At 42.0% G+C, this 17,224-nt stretch overlaps 1 protein-coding gene across 3 annotated transcripts in view; it reads left to right on the top strand.

Annotated features, from left to right (window-relative positions):
• The window catches only part of LOC132991315 (septin-9-like), a 78,023-nt gene that overhangs the window by 18,617 nt on the left and 42,182 nt on the right, over positions 1 to 17,224 (top strand). For 2 of the 3 annotated variants that reach the window (XM_061060071.1, XM_061060062.1), the window contains exon 2: positions 11,363 to 12,043. In XM_061060071.1, the coding sequence (XP_060916054.1) occupies positions 11,363 to 12,043 (681 nt within the window). Of the gene's footprint in view, positions 1 to 2,376; positions 2,574 to 11,362; positions 12,044 to 17,224 lie in introns of those variants that run through there. The other variant, XM_061060057.1, reaches the window with a different exon arrangement.

A 17,224-nucleotide genomic window follows, 5' to 3' on the forward strand; every position in this document is an offset into this window, starting at 1 on the left:
AGTTCTAAATCTCACAATAGATACTGCAGGTGAAGGATATACAACGCACAAAAATGGCATTTCAATACTGTACTACTACTACTACATACTCCCCTAATTGTTGGTATTAACGACGAACAAAAACTAGCCAAGCACCACTGAGATAACGGTCCAAATGGCTTCAGTAAAGCACATTTATCCCTCTATGCAAAGGCCTCTGTGTTTACAGCGCTATTTAAGGAGCACTGAGACACACACACACACAACCGCGTCTAGAGTCACAGTCAAGTAACCACACCAGCACATGTATGCACATATTCACATAATGTTAGTCACAGTGCAAAAACACACACACATTCCAGATGTTGTTTGAGCTCTCCTTCTTTCTGTTGCTGAGCCAGCCCAGAGTGTGTATCCATGTTTAGATAAATATACACTGGTTGGTGGAGGTGTGTACTTCACACATCGTGTGTTTTGCTCTAATTAAGTACTACAGAGTATTTGTAGCATATGGTTTACAGTGTAGCCCACATGGGCCTGCAAAGGCTCTGAGAGGCCACACACTTTGTTACATATAGTACTGCTCGTATATACTGTATGTATATATAAGTCGGCCATTTAAGTGCACAGAAGGTGAAATCACACCAAATCATGCACATGCAGATAATTTTACCCATGCATGTCGAGGTGCACAAATACATTAGCATGCATCCATGCATCCATGCCCAAACCAACAAACAGGTTAACTATTCATACACAGCTGCCAGGATGCATGATACATAGCATGTCAACTCTTACAAAATTAATTCAAAGCATGATTGCAAAGCAACCATGACAACACGCAATATTCCAGTGAAGTGAACACCTTGGTCGATGGGTGTGATGGGTGAAGGACAGGAAATGCAAATACGGAGTGTGCACACCGCTCTGTTATTCATCCTTAGACACCTTAGCAGCAGTTTTATGAAATAGGCAGACTGCATCATAAACACACAGTGTTATTCTGTGGCAAGGCGACCTCTCAGGTGTTAGGGTTAAGGGCCACTGGGTGGGCTTGGCATTCTGTTAGTGCCCCTAAGAAAAGAGCTTTTCATTCAAATGGGGCTTTCCACAATTATTATGGTCAATAAAAAAAGCCAGGCACGGGGGCTGTTTTAATTCAACCCCCATAAACTTTGTGTTCTGATGTCTGACAGTATCTCCTATAGAGGTGGAAATGTGAACTTCCAGTCACTCTTGCTTTTTATTTTCCTTTCACAGCTGATTGTGAACCAGCTACTACATTCACTGCTAGGATCTTAATTATTGGTGCTGAAATGATAAATATGACCTGGAGTCAGGATCATTTCATCACAAATCTTATTCACAGTCCATCTTGGCTCCAAACCAGAAGCTGTAGAAAGGCGCTCATTCAAGACCAAACAGTACTTCGAGCGATTCATCCCCATTTGTTTGTTTCTTTTTGGGAGATTCAGGGATAAGAAACATTATCGCATATCCCACAGGGGAGGCAGTGGATTTGGCCAGCTTTGGTATTTCATCACTTCAGATAATTTTATCAACACCTTTTTTCACTGCGTTTCTGTTTCACCTCAAAGAACAGTCTCTAAACTGGCTTCAACAGCTTCAAGGACAAGAAGTGTAACCATACCCGCCACATCAAAACGCTGGTTTGTTGTTGAGCGTCCAAAAAGACCCACTCTTAGTGCTGTAGAGTACCTTGTCAGATATGTCCCCCAAGCTTAAATTCCAATGTTCGTCCACCAGATAAAACGGTGTCAAGGAGGGCGGGACTCTGATTCCCCGGAGGCGCCGTCATATAACCCTAATGTCAACTTTCTCCAGGAAGTCTCTCAGGTTTTTTCTGTCAGCAGCAACTACAGAAGTGACTGCACTTTAATTAACATGCCAGCAAGTTTGTAGAGGTTGTTTACTCGAAACGGAAGCTTTGAAATCTCACTTATACTGCGATCTCTCTGTAGCGATGACAGGGTAACAGGCCAATGAAAGAGACACAGAGGATCATGTCTGATTGCAGGTTAACCTGGTTAAAATCACCGTGTGACATGTTGTCCACTTTCACTGTCAGGAAATCTAGACCTGAGGGCCACTTTGGTTAAAAACGCTCTCGGGGACTGACAGGGTCTGTTGTCTGCGTGAATGCTTGCGCGTGCATGTACTAGTGTGTTGGGGGCAGGGGGAAACACACACACACACACACACACACACACACACACACACACACACACACACACACACACACACAAACACACACATACAAACACAGGACATGAGAGAAAAGGGGGGAGTGTGTTTCTGGGAGGGGAAGAGAAGGGAGGAGGCTCGCCTTTTTCGCTCTCTCTCCCTCCCTCTCTGTGAAGTCTGGATGCAGAGATACAGAGAAGTCACAGAAATTAAGCTGCGACTCGAAAGGGAGAGTTGTGGGCTACTTTTTCACTGACTCTATTTAGGAGTTAACGTAGAGCTGCTAAAAAGTTGAAAGAAAAGGGAACTTTTGTGACCTTTGATGCCTGGAAAAATGTCTGATTCTGGAGTCAATCCACACCTGGAGGGAATAATTTCAGATTTTGAAGGTTTGTTTTCTTCTTATTCATCTCATTATATTCATGTTTACACTTTATTTTGAGAAGCAACATCTGTCGCAGGCATTCTGTTTGTGAATAGTTTTAAAATCAACCAATGTCTTTCCACTTTGTGTCTGTGTGTGCCTGCTTAGGACCTTTAAATCTGAGTCTTTATTTTCATGTTTGTGTTTGTTGGTGTGGCTGTTACGAGTTAAAACAGGGTGGTGGGCATATGCTAGCTAATCCCTTGAAGCCCATAGTCTGTCATTGATTATAGCCAGTTTACGTCAATAATAGAAATAAACAGCACTGACACCATGCTATTCCAGCACCGGAAAGCCCTCAGCTGAAAGCACTGAGAGGAAGACAGTGGAAACCTCAGCCCTAAGAGCTAACATCTGTCCAACCCCTTTGCAAAACAGTCACAACTATGTCACTCCTTTGTTTCCTAAGCCCCAGTCGGAGCTGGCATTAATATCCTTTGTCTTCATCTTCCTCTACCGGTACCTTCCTTCCTTGCTTCTTTCCTGTTCTTCCTACAAGTCAGTGTGTTCCTCCAGATGGCGTTCGGCCTAAGATGATGGGCAGCTGATGGCGTCCTGATTTCGTTCTTTTAAGCCAAGCATCGCCATTAGCAGGTGGAGAACTCATAAGTTGTAACAAAGATCAGAGAAGTCCGTTTTGGTCTACTTAATAAGATGATATGGTTTGACATTGTCCACAATGTGTGAACATGCTTGACTGTTACCATAGTGATGTCTTTGGAAATATCTTTCAGATGTCACTGGTCAGTTGAAGCAGGGTTGCGGGGTCAGTATTTGTCCAATGTAATGCACGTAGTGTCATTGTTCTGTGCCCTCTTAAAGCAAACCTTTTCCATGTCACAGTTGGTAGAAGAGAGGGGGGCAGTTTTTTTTTTTTACAGGAAAACAACAGTCCCATTGAAACATTACGTCATAGAGGGCTTTGCCAGGTGGTCGGAGAACAGAGAGTGTAACTGGATTGATTTTCTCACTTTTTCATTTACTTCGCAAACCAATGTTTTATTACTTTGTTTGTGGTACTGACTGGGTAACGACGATTGCTTTATCCCTTGCCAGACCAATTCCTGTGATTTATCTCTCTCTGCATTTGATTCAGAGTTAAGAGAAGTTTGAATGCTTGATGACATGTCATTCAAACTCTCATTTTAAACTCCTACCTGCATTTATTGGTACAATTTTCAACAGCAAAATGATATGGGCCTTATTTTCAAATTTACAGTAAGATTATAATATTATTTACAGTGCTTATTGTAATCTTATGCTTAGTCAGTGGTAGACAGATGTAATGTGATGGCGGAGCGGTTTTTGAGCAAGCGTTAATTCTGAATTGGATAATTTGTTTATTCAGGGTGACACAAAGAGGCAGCAAAGCAGAATTGAATTAGATACAACTAAATAAAGTTAGCGTAGTGGTAATAGGATAGGATAGGATAGTACTTTATTGATCCCCCGAGGGGAAATTCGGGCGTTACAGCAGCACAGACAAGAAAGCTTAAAAATACACATTAAACAGAATAGATAAGATAAATAAAAGTAAAAATAAAAATAAAAACAGGGGGTATATACAGTACAAAATGAATGATGAATAACTGGGGGGAATTGAGAATTGAGGCAGTATTTGCATAGAATGATAAGTGACAAGTGATGATTAAAGTGACTCGGTATGATAAATAGCAGCAAGTAATGTAAACAGCAGAGAAGAGAGGCAGTGTTGTACCACAGTAATGCAGAGAACTACTACTTCTTGCCTGTGTACAAGCTTAAAAATATATATTTAAAGAAGCATCCACATCTGACAGACAGCTTTTAAAAAAAGACTCATACATCCATTTTCTCCCTCTTATTGGTTGGGGCGGCCGGCTAAGCAAGGCAACCCATACATCCGTCTGCCCCAGCAACGTTTTCTAACTCCTCCAGGGGGATTCCCAGTCCCACTCGGCACCCCAGGTCTCCTCCTAGTTGGACGTGCCCATCCTTATCAGATGCCTGAACCACCTTAACAGGCTCCCTTTGATGCAAAGAAACAGCAGCTATACTCTGAGCTCCCTCTGGATATCTGAGCTCCTCAACCTATCTCTAGGTCGAAGGGAACTGATTTTGGCCGCTTGTGTCAGCGCAATCGTAGATGAGGGTTTGAACAAAGATCGACTGATAAATTGAAAGCATTGCCTTCAGGCTCAGCTCCCTCTTCACAATGACGATCCAGTAAAAGCCCTGCGTTACTGCCAATGCTGAAACAATCCGCCTGTACCCCAACTCGAGAACAAGACATCAAGATACTTGAACTCCTTTGACTTGAGGCACAGCTGTAAAGAGAGGTGCACAGAAAACACTTACAACCATAACAGAAACTCAATGATACAAAACACCATAACAACGACACACTGAGGCTATATTATGATCTTGTAAAAGCGCTCCAACTAAACTAATTAGTCACCAGAGAATGAGCCCAGAATGAGCCCGTATTTGTTTATGCAAAGAGTTTTCAGATTCATACATTAAGCTTCTGCTATGTTTGCCAACCTAAGCTAAACTTTGAGTCCGATCCAAAGAACTTTGCTGTAATGATCTGCTAAAAGATGCCATGTTGGTGCTCCAGTGTGGCATATTGACACAGACAGGAAATTAACATTGAAATGGAGAGGGTGTGTCCAGTGTGTTAATAAGGTGGTTAGAGTGTGTAAAAAAAAAACACCTTCTTAACAGTTCTTAGCAGCCCTGTTGGTTCTGGGCATATTGAACTACAGGTGGCATGAAAATTTCTAAATGTACTCTATATGACTTTTACTGCCCGTTTGACTTTTAATTTCCTGTCTCTACTCTGTGTCATACATACACAATCTAAAACACACTGCTTAAAAGTTTTTGTTTTTTTATTTAGGTGTGCGATTCATACATTCATGTTTTGGTTTTTTTAGGTTAAACATTTTTCAATCTTAAGGGATGCATTATGTGGAATGCAGCCACCGTCGTTGTACCTTCACTGGTCACTGATGTCGATCATGACATGTATAGTAAACTAGAGCCTGATGAAAGGAGCAGAACAAGGCCATACCTGTCAAAGGTTGAGGGCTAGAGTGCCTGAGGCTAAGCACCAGGACGGCTATTCAGCAGCTGCCTGAATGACTTTGTGAGTGTGTGTGTGTGTGTGTGTGTGTGTGTGTTTGTGTGTGTGTGTGTGTGTGTGTGTGTGTGTGTGTGTGTGTGTGTGTGTGTGTGTGTGTGTGTGTGTGTGTTTGTGTGTGTGTGTGTGTGTTTGTGCGTGTGTGTGTGCGTATGCGTGTGTGTGTGTGTGTGTATGTCCTCCAAAATCTCCATCAGGTCAAATTGTCTCCCGGCCCTGATTCAGAGTCGGGTCTTCCTTCTTTACACCTCTTACAATCCCAGAATTCCTTTGCGCTGGACTCAGGGTGTCGGCTAGACCAGGAGCGAAACCACACAGTAAATCTGACACAGGGAGCTGTCCTACTGCTGGTCAGCATTAGTAAACCCAACCCCATCAGTGGGCAGTGAAAAGGAAGTGTGTGTTTGACAGCGTAGCATTAAGGCTTCGTCTGACCGAGCAGAATACCAAAGTGTGAAATTGTATCGTTGGTTGTTTGGCCTTGTCTTGTCAAAAGGTTTTGACCACATCGACTTGTATTCTGCAGCTACTGACATTGGTTAAACTCCACTGTGCATGTACTGTTTTTGTATAACCAGTGTTTGACAGTGAGTTACCTTCTTGACCACTTGACTTATTGTCTGGGGCTAAAATTACAGGATGAATCAAAAGTTCAAGGCAGTGTTCACATCAGTAGCCTACATCCTTTATTCATTTAAATAATGGTCGGGGGTTTTTTTTGTGCTGTAACTTAACTACACAGTAGTAGACTGTTTTGGCTCAGGGCTCTTTAAACAGTGACAAATGTACGACGCCTCTTCAAAAAAGCAAACATTTGACAGTATATAAAAAATGGACGTAGTCACAGTGATGTCATCCCATCATTTCTGAAGGCAGTCGCCATATTGGAAATGCTATCTCAAGAGTCTAAGTTTGCTACCACAGACCATGCTGCCGAATTTGACAGGTTGAGGGAGAAAATGGGCTGCAATTACATATCAGCATGGCAGTCAAGTCCACATGAATTAAGCTTTTCTGTCTCAAAAGCATTGTTTATTCATGGAAGAGAATGTGTTTCATAAAGGAGTAAATAGTATTTGGTCCAGAATATTTGACATTCGCTCAAACCCGAGACACAAACAAAGAGCCTGGGTTTACATCTTCTGTCAGAGGAGTGAAAAAACATCGGTGAGAAAAAACTAAGTGAGAATGTCGTCTTGACCTGTTTTAACCTTCCCGTCTCTCTCCCTGCCTCTCTATCTGCTCTCTCTTCTCCCTTCTGCTTCTGTGTGTTTTTCAAACTCTCCACTATCTCGTGTTTGTGCATCTGGGCTGAGATGATACCAAATGTTTGTGTGCATTGGTCAAGATGTCCTTGAGAGAAAAGTGATGACAATGATGATAAGATGCAGCCGGGGGACGAACACCTGGGCTGCATTAGGACAAACGACCGTGAACTGAAGCGAGGATACAGCTGCCTCCATCTTTGTTGCATTGTCTTATACTGTCTGTCCTGCATTATCCCCGCACACCGAACCGTGTGAGTTACTGGACACTGGGCGGTGATAGGTAGTGGAGGGACGTGAGGAGAGGAGACTCCTGGCTGCTGTTAATGAGGCTCCTCTGAGGAAGAGTGAATCTCTCGTTTCTAGCTCATAGTCTGGGAATGCTGTTTCACTGGGAGCGATACTCCTTCACACATCTGTCAGTCCCACACAAATACTCTACCTAAAGCACCACGGTTCAGTCTATATGATATCCATGCAAAGAAAATCCGGGATGGAAGAGAAACACTTAAGATCCAGCTGAAGCAGAAGACCCAGGAGTCGGTAGAAATAAGCAAAAAAGTTGACTGATCATCTAAGTGAAAGATGCCCTAAATGCCTTTCTTCCTTTTTCCATCTATATTCTCAGACAACTTTAAAGTACTGAGATTTCAGCTTCACTTCTGCTCTTAAATTATGTTCACTCGGCTGCACAGTCTCTAAATACAAACAAATGGCTTCAGGGAAAAGCACTCAATTCTCTGCTGTCCCGTGCCCGGAGGCGTATAATCACAAAGCAGCCAAGAACAGAAATACTAATCTAGGATCACTTAACAGGTCTCAGGAAAAGCCATGTTTTTTATTCAGCTCTTGTTTAGGCAACTCCAAATGATTGACCCTGATATCCCCTTGCGTTGTTTCTCTCCTCTCATTATTCCTACGTTTACAGATCTTACAAAACGTAACAAAGTCTAAAGCGAGTGTCAGGAAACGTTAGAGAGTGCATTGTGTTCTCCCTCGCTATACACGACACAGGCCTAAAGCGTGCATCACAACCTTTCAGCGTCTGCATGAAATCTGCAGAGCACTTTTGGCAGATCAACTTCTTCTCTGGCAAAACTTGAAAGTATACCACAGCCTTGGACTCTCCCTCTCTGCAATCATAAAACACAAGACAGAGAAAAGCAGGGGTTAGAAGGACACAGTCCAGTGGCAATATGGTTTTGAACACAATTTACAAACTGTAATTTTATTATGTGTAATTTTATTTATGTATGTCTATCAAAGATTGGAGGTTCAAACTGTTTTATGGTGCCTTACTGGAAAATTAACCCTTTTCTCATCAGAACTTTAGCTCAGACATGGGTAGAAGTACATGCTTTTCTGACACCAGCATCCCTGACTTTCCTTCATGGATGACATTTTATGTTTAACACATAAGCAGGGGTCATCAATTTAATTGGCCAAGCAATAATCCAAATCAATGATTGAGTATCTACCAAGCCAGATGAAGGTGTTAGGGTCAAACTAACAATGGGCTGATAGTAACTTTTTATTTTCTGGGAATCAGCTTCTCTTTGAGTCCTTAAAGTTGCAGTAAGAAACATCAACATTCCAACTTCTCTGTCTGCTACCTGGCATCACTCTCCGCTCAGCCCCTCCCTCCATATGATGCATCAAAAATGCACGCCAACCGCTGTCAGAGCTGACTGTCTGTTTCATTCAGCTTGTTCTGGTTGACTCAGGGGACAGAAACACTGACAGCCAATCAACATACATCTCAACAAAAGTCAATACGTGCAACTGGGGTGACTGCACAGCTGTTGAGCTCCCAGCATCAGCGAGGCGAGGAAAGAGGGCGAGAGAGTGAATGAGAGAGAGAGCTGCAGACACAACACATGTACTGTAGAAGCTGGATGATGTTAGGTTGTACAGAATGCTGCAAGCTAACCTAGAGTGGTTGTTTTATTCAGACCGGATGAGATTGTTGATCAGTGGAAATTGATAATCAACTCCATTCATCCATGTGTTCATCTGCATACATACACTTAATGCAACCTCTGCACGATCCGGTGCCTAGTACGGCCACCCCAATTAAAAAAAATGTTCTGACACGCTCCTAAATACAAGTACCGTACAATAATCTGAAGTGGCTGAAGCTAACATGCAGCCAAAAAAACGTCTTCTATAGTGAAAAAATACTTACAAGGAAACACAACCTTGATAAAGATCAATAGTACGTAGGTTGTGCCAATGTGGGATGGGGGTTAAGGAGCTTTGTAACAAAGAACCATAAACTCTAAGAGGTGAGTGATGATCCATTTATTCCCTTGGTGGACAAGAACATCCTCAATTTGTCCAGCTGACACAGAAGAAGAATAACGCTTTGGCTCTGATGGGACTTTTTGACAGGGGGTGAATTGTATCAAATGTGGAGTGTTGGAATGGAGCGGCTTATAGCGGTAAATTAGATTAGCGTGTTGGCTCATATGTTTGGGGAGGCGGCTTAGATGTGCTTGACTTAAACTCTGCATCCCCTTAAAACATTTTTGGCTTAACACAGAGTGCGCTGGGGCTGGGGCATGTTCCCCTCCCTGTGGGTGTAGTCACTTAAAAATAAACATCTATACATTCCTGTAACTTGCTCGCTTTTTACAAGCACTTTGAACAAAACTACATACAGTTACATGAAGACACGTGCACACTCGGACGCGCCACAAGCCATAAACAGATCAAATAATCACCAGTGTGTTTTGGATTGGAGGAAACAGGAGATGTTCTTTTTTTTTGGCGGGGGGGGGTTTGCGTGAGCGGACTGGACTAACTAGTGTGTCATTATGATACCAGCTCCTGGCCTTTGGCTTGGCACAACAAATCCACGGTGGGAGTCAAATTCAAGTTGACTTTGAGCCAGTGCAATCTTCCCAGGGGCCGCTTCCATCCCTTAGTATCTTCCTCTTGGACAGTGCAGAGATTTCCTCACGTAACAACTAACCGAGGGGGGGGGGTGGGAGGGGGGGGACGATGTGCCTCTATCTCTGTGCTCATGTTGTTCGTAAACAGAGAGCTTGGGACTTTCTTTTTTTCCTGACTGCTCTCGCAATAAACAATGCTTGGCTGACTGCATGTTGTGAAACGCTTCGGATGACTCTGTTTGAAAACTTTACTTTGCACGGGGTAACGCAGACACAGCATCTAAGGCATGACAAAACAACGTAGCAGTGACTAAAGCGTCTCGTACAGAATCTTTGATCCTGTTGCTGGTGATGGGGGATATGATGGAATTATAAAGGTATGCCTTAATTGCTTGTGCGTGCTGTTTCTTCTGTGTTGCCGACCAAATTGCTCCTACAGACCACTCCGCCCACAAACCTCAGGCCTTTTAATACGTGTACACACTTTATTCTACCAGAAGAAAAAGCGTTCACTTTGTTTACTGCACAGTTAAATGGCATGACCTTTTAATGTAATTTTGATGATATTGTTCTTAGTTTCTCTAAACAGCATAAATGGTTTTATAGGGGAAAGATGAGTTGTTTTAGTTAAGACATATCAACAGAGTCAATGTATTTCCATTCTTTCTTTTTTTTCTTGTTTTGTGCACTGGAGGAAATTCACTATGTGTTTTTATATTAGGTTACTTTTTTTACATCCACTCCACAGTTGGAGTTAATGTAATGTTTACTCCACATCTTGTTTTTCTTTATTTTGCGAAAACATGTACATTAAAGTTTATGAAATCCAAGTTACATTTCCGGTTCAGTGGTTTCCAACCTTTTCAGCTTGCGACCCCGTACATAAGTAAATCGTCTACTTGGGGCCCCACTGTCAAGTTTCCCAAGTACCGCCATAGCTCCACTTGACAACCTAACGATGTAACTTATAATAACTCATCATTTGCAGAACAAGGGTTTAACTTTTGAGTGCCTTTTTAAAAAAAAATTCATCTGCTAGTAACACTTTACTTTTCCTCCTGTAGAATTTCCCGTTAAAGAACATTTAATGGATTTTGAGTTTAGTTATGTTGTATTGGTACTTTGTCTTGTGTAAAGCATCTCAGTACTTCTTCCTCCTTTGAATGAAACCTTTATTGCCCCTAGGGGAATTTGCCTTGTACAGAGAGCACTATAGTTTCTCTAAGTGAAAGTGAAAGGAAATTGTCAGATAAAATGTAAGAACTCCAAAAATATTGAATTTTAAATGTCATAGAAAAGAGAACAAGCGAAATCTGAAACTTGAGTTACCCGGACTACAGAATATTTGGTATTTCTGTTAAAAAAAAGATTGAATAATATTAAAAAAAAAAAAAAAGATCTAAATCCTCCCACTACTTCAGCAGTAAAATGACCAACTGACTGATATGTTGTGTTTTTTCCTCCCCTGCAGCTCTGAAGAGGTCCTTTGAGGTGGAGGACGTGGACACTTCCTCTCACCTCTCCCCCGGCTCCCGTCGGACAACCAATTCCCCTCACCGCAACGCCATGTCTCCCACCAGCATCTACTACCGGGACCTGGGCACTGCCGCCACAGCAACCAACAACAACAACCTCAATTACACCCAGCCCCGCTCCATCATGGGCGGAGGAGGTTCCAAGACCCCCGAGCCTGTGTCACGCCGATCTGAACTTTCCATCGATATCTCCTCTTCCTCCAGCAAGCAGGTGGATAACGTCACCAGCCCCTCTTCCCAGCGCTTCGCCACCAGCAGCGCCCTGAAACGCCCCGAAGTCCTCGGCCACTCCAAGACCCCCGAGATGAGCCACAAGAGGGAGGTGACTTTTGCTAAAACATCCAATGATTCGCCGGTGATCCGCCGCAACGAGGGCAACAATAACAACAATGGCACCAGCAGGCCCCCCGAGCAGAATCACACCCGCAAGTTTGAGCCTCCCAGCCCTGGAGATGTCCGTAAACCTGAAATCAGCATCACCAAGGCACCACCTGAAAACAACGGCCACCACCCAGCAGTGCACCACCCACATCACCCCAACCCTCACCACAACACCATCGTCACCACCTTCCGCTGCTCCTCACCCAATCACGCCGGGAGGAAATCACCTATGCATGGTAAGTCTGTTTTAATCATAACTCAGTCTAACCCGTCATCCTCCCAGGCAGCATTTGCTTCATTAACATCTGTTAGTACTGTTGTACCACTTTTCATCAGTGGGATAGCATAAACCATTGGCAGTAATGCGTATGGCATCATTCACATGTCCATGTGGAACATAATGGTTGTGTACAAGATATGTTTACAACTGTTTATGGAATAAAATCATGCAGCAACCTTGTGGCAAAAAAAAAAATGAAGCCAATGCAGAAGTACAGAAAACTGCAGTTCCTTGAGTGTCCACTTGAGGCTGGCTCCAATAGCAAACAAATGTTCATTAGGTCCCACATATAAATATCCAAAAACAGTTGAAATAAATATGTTTACAGCCTGGTACAAAAATCATTTTTAGGTCTGCATAGCTCAGGTCTTTATTCATAAATCCGTACAGAGTGAATTTCTTTATAACTTATCTGTTTTGACAATGTTTAGGCTGAGAGTTATTACCTAATTAAGCATTGTAAGTGTGATTTGACTGTTGTAGCTGTTTGCCATGAGGCTACAGGCTCTTTGACTGTTACTAAACTGACAGTCATCGTTGGGGTTCAAAACGCCTCTTCAGAAACCAAGGGGTGACGTCACTGAGGCTACGTCCATGTTTTATACAGTCAGCGGTAAAACATTTACCTTATTAACAATAATTTCTGTATAGAGCCAATTCATGACAAATGTTATCTCCAGACACTTTACAAACAAAGACCTTAGTCATTGTTACTTCACAAACCATTTAAAAAAAAATACTTTCTTTCTTTCTTTCTTTTCAGGCTGATTTTTAGTCTTCAAAAATAACCAGCCAAAACCAAACTCTTAAAAGCTGACCAAAAGGTTTACCAGTGGAAAAAGACTTGTTTATTGCCTGTTTATTATCAGTTTATAAATGGAAAAAGGATACAGACACTTTATGTTCTCAGAACCATTTTGCTATAAAATGGTCAAAACAGAACACTATCCAGTTCATCATTAAATGTTTTTTTTTTCTCATTCATAGCATGTAGTTAACAGCTTTTGACCTACTTTTTATTTAGTACTTTAACATGGTTCTTCAGTGTCGGCACAATGAAAAGCCATGCTTTCATATGAAATGAAATTAGAGGAAAACTTTAGCCTTTCAGTGCATTGTAAATCATTTCGGTTTAATATGATCTTTGTTCCATACCCAGAAAACACAAGACTTTGTTTTTTTAACTAGCCTTGTCTTACAATTATTTCTAGTGCTACCAGTTGTTGTTTAGCTCAAGGAAGAAGTTTTAGGGCATTTCGTTCATTAGTGGGAATGAGATCAAAGTGTTGAACACTGTGAAAAGAAATCTCTCAAGTTATAAAAAACGAAATTACTTTTCTATTTTGTTTTCAGGAAAAAGGCAACTTTGATTTTTTTCTGTAAGTTAGAGTACACTCCAACCCCACTGGGCAAAAAAACATGTCACATTGTCTGACGTTTAGGTATGGTTTCATATCTTTCCTTTCCTTCACCGTTTACACTCAGACAACACACTAACCCCAGTGTCAGATCTCTCTCATTCAAGGGAAGAAATAGGAGCAGCTTGATAGGTCCAGTGTCTGCAAATCTGTCAGTAACACAAGTAACCATGTCCTTGGAGGCCTGTCCGTCCTGCAGACTTAATGTCTGTATTTGTGGTTAGCTATGTCTTCGCTTAATGCTGTATTGGAGCCGGGGATGGTTTTTGTGATGTGATGAAAGCCTGACCTTGGCAGCACCAGAACAGCAGTATGGTTGTCCAACAGTTATTAGTGCAACTCTATGTAACAGAGAAAGGAAACATTTTAGCCCACAGGGTTGCATTAGTTAACCTTGCATTAGTGAGATAATGCAGCCGCAGCCACGTTAAAAGTTCATCTCTGAGACTGCATTCTTACTGCAAGCCTTAACTCAATTTATTGCGGGGGACCATTTTTTTTTGTGAGGCCTGTATCAGAGTCCCATGTGAACTGAACAAACTCCTGAACAGACCAGCATGAACAAAAGAAGAACGACAAAGCTGTCACGCACAACATGGTGTCAGCTACCTTAAACTTGGCTTTAAGGCTGTGACTTTTTCTTGACTCAGCAGCCACATTCAGCGGGCCACGTTCGGCCATTTCTTTTCATATGCTTTCAAAGGCGGGTCAGTTATGATTCAACCCCTCAAGCTTTGCTCGTAAGCAAAATGTCAGCCCATATACCTATAAGGTCTAACGTGCACGCTGTCCCTCCAGTGACTACGTCCATCACAGCTGTCTTCCATGTTTGGTTTTCATTGAGTGGGAGTGACTGCTGCGCTGTCCCGTCCCTCCAGCGCAGAAATGTGAGTGTCACTCAAGAGTGAAGTCAAAGTCACATGAGGTCATATTGCAAAAGATGCAGCCTGTATCTTAACTAGGACAACATATATATGGTGCGTTTTGTTTGGAAAAGATAAGACTCCATACGATTTGTGCAATTCAAACTGACAACAAAAATATCAGATGAGTCACACAAAAAACAGATTTGGGACACTTTTCTGCGATATGAACTAGTCTTGTACTTGTACAAATTTGAGGCAGTGTATGCTTCCTGTTGCTGATTTATTTCTGTTTCCAAGTTGTATAATAAGGAAGTTTGAAAATCGGTTTAAATCAACTCATGTTTCTTTCAAATCCTTCTCCCTGGAGTAAGCCTTCTCTCCGAGTCCTGTCGCTACTACCAACCTACATATTTATAAATGTGTGGAGAGCATAATCAGATATTCTTAACTTCAACATGTGTTTGCATGGTCATTATGTTTGAGCATAATATGGAGTGAAAATGACACAACAACAGTGTTTAAAATGAGGCTGAAGGGATTTATTTGATAGTTCTTGCCAGGTTCATCATCATCACCACGAGCTGCTCCTTCGACCCTGTCACAATGCTTCGCCTTTGTTACTTCATGTTAATTTGGAGAATACCTATTAGAGGTGCTCTGAGCATTACTGCTCTGTGTTTTATGCATGTGTGCCTTTAGTCACGTCCAACAATAAGTGGCTATTAGCATGAAGAATTACAAAACTTCAGTTAAAGGTTTTCTGTCTTGTATTGAATATATCTGTGTGTCCCCATCGTACCATTCACCACTTTATGTGGTCATTTAAGATGATCTCTTCCTGTCCTGCAGGCAATTAGATGAAGGGCTGCACGTTTTCTTCAGATTTCCCACAGTGCATTACTGTCATAGTGTGTATGTGTGTCTCTGCTTTAGTGTCATGTTGTATCCATAATGTTTGTATTACATGTCACATTAAGTCTCTTTGTCTATGCTGAAGCTTTTCCACGGCTTTCTCCCAGATTATGGGGCAGGAAAACAATTATTGGTCCCTCAGGGGGGGAGGCCCTAATAGGAGTCTAAATGAAGGGTGACCTGCCTTAAGGGGCTGTGAGTGAGCCCACCCTGCTCTGTTACAGCACATTATCAAGAGAACTAAAAAAAAAAAAAGAGTTTAAACCACTTTATGTTCCATAGACTTCTGGGATGGAAGTTATATTCATGACCTCAATACACATCGGTCATTTCCCCTCTTGATACCACTATAAGGTTTTCTATTTTTCTCCTGTGAGGAACTTCTGGTCCGTGTCGATTTTGGCACCCTCCGTGGACACCCCTTGTTCATGCATTTTTAGTCTATTTTAACAAAAAAATCTCAACTTTGTCAGATGAATCACTCATTAAAAAACTTTGCGATGGACAATGTAAAAGCAGTCTGTCTCTGCAGCTCGCCGTTAACTACTTCTTTTGACACATAGCCTAGTTCACAGAACATAGGTACTAGAAATAGGGATGCTGAGGGTGCTGCGGGTGCTGCGGTTGGTAGTACCCTTTAAAAATCTTGCAAAGTTAAACCACTGTCACACACAATGAGGTGTTTCGGAGATGTTAATAACAGAAAGTAATCATCCTGTTAGAGAGGGCAGCATCAGTACACTAGGATTTTGAATTTTGGCTGATTATTCATTTCAACTTTAGTCATCTTTAATTCAGCTCCTGAAAGAGAGCGAGGTAAAGAGAGCTTTTATGAATTAGCAGGACGAGGTAGTGTGCCGTTACACACAGAGGTGGACGGTTAAGAAACAGAAACTTCATTCCATCATCTGACTCTTATTTTTTCGAGGTGTGTAACCAACACTGACACTAGACAAATGATGTCTCACTTAAACAGCTCCAGCGTGCATTGAATCCACGCTCATTGCTCTGTTTATTATAAACTATAAACTGGTCATATGCCACGTCTGTGTGAACTTTCAGTGTGAAGTTTGTCTGCTGAATTGTAAAATGTTCTTAAATTGGTATGAGCTGCTCAATATATCCCCCCAACTATGACTTACTTCCATAGCAGTTTCAAGACATAAAAATGAATATATAGAAATTATCTTATTCCTGATGGTTTATTTTGCTCTTGTAGGTTATAAAGAGGCATCAATATTTATTTCAGTCTGTTTCATAACCAGCTAAAAGACCCCTCACTGGAGCTTTAACATAAACATGAAACCTTGTATGTGCAGTTGGCAGCATTACATGTACAGGTCATGTCGTGTTGTTTTTCCATACAGCTGTGAACTGTGTTTGTCTATTAGATAAGCTGCTTTCCTGCTCATTCAGTTTTTCCAAAAGGAAATGACATCACACATCGTTGTGCGCACACACATTTGCACAAACATATACACACACACACACATACGCACACACTGAAGTGCACGAGTTATCCTGTGCTTCCTTCCTTGTTCTGTCAGCGTGATTGTTGCCCTCGCTCTGTGACCTCACTGCAGGGTGCTTCCTCTCTCAGGGGTCATGTGATCTAAGTCAGTCAGCTTCCTCGTAAATATCCTTCTGTACTTTGATCCGAAAATCACAGAGAAGGGTTAGACACACAGGGGTGTTTATTCTAAAGGTCAGCGTGAAATGGTTGTGATCTCACACAAGCACACCTGTAGTGAGCTGCAAGTGTTGAAAGATTACTGAGAAGCAAATCCATGATGTTGTCTTTCTTAAGCAAACGTGTGCTTCCTTTTGCGTATGTGTGACTTTATGAATTTCTCTATTTAAGCTAAATCGCTTTGGGGTCTGTTGGGGCCCTAGGCAAAGGCCCCTTCCAATGAATTTTCCTCTTTCTGTTTCCACCCCCAG

This window comes from Labrus mixtus, chromosome 2 (genome assembly GCF_963584025.1).
Source record: "Labrus mixtus chromosome 2, fLabMix1.1, whole genome shotgun sequence".
NCBI classification, from domain to species: Eukaryota; Metazoa; Chordata; class Actinopteri; order Labriformes; family Labridae; genus Labrus; species Labrus mixtus.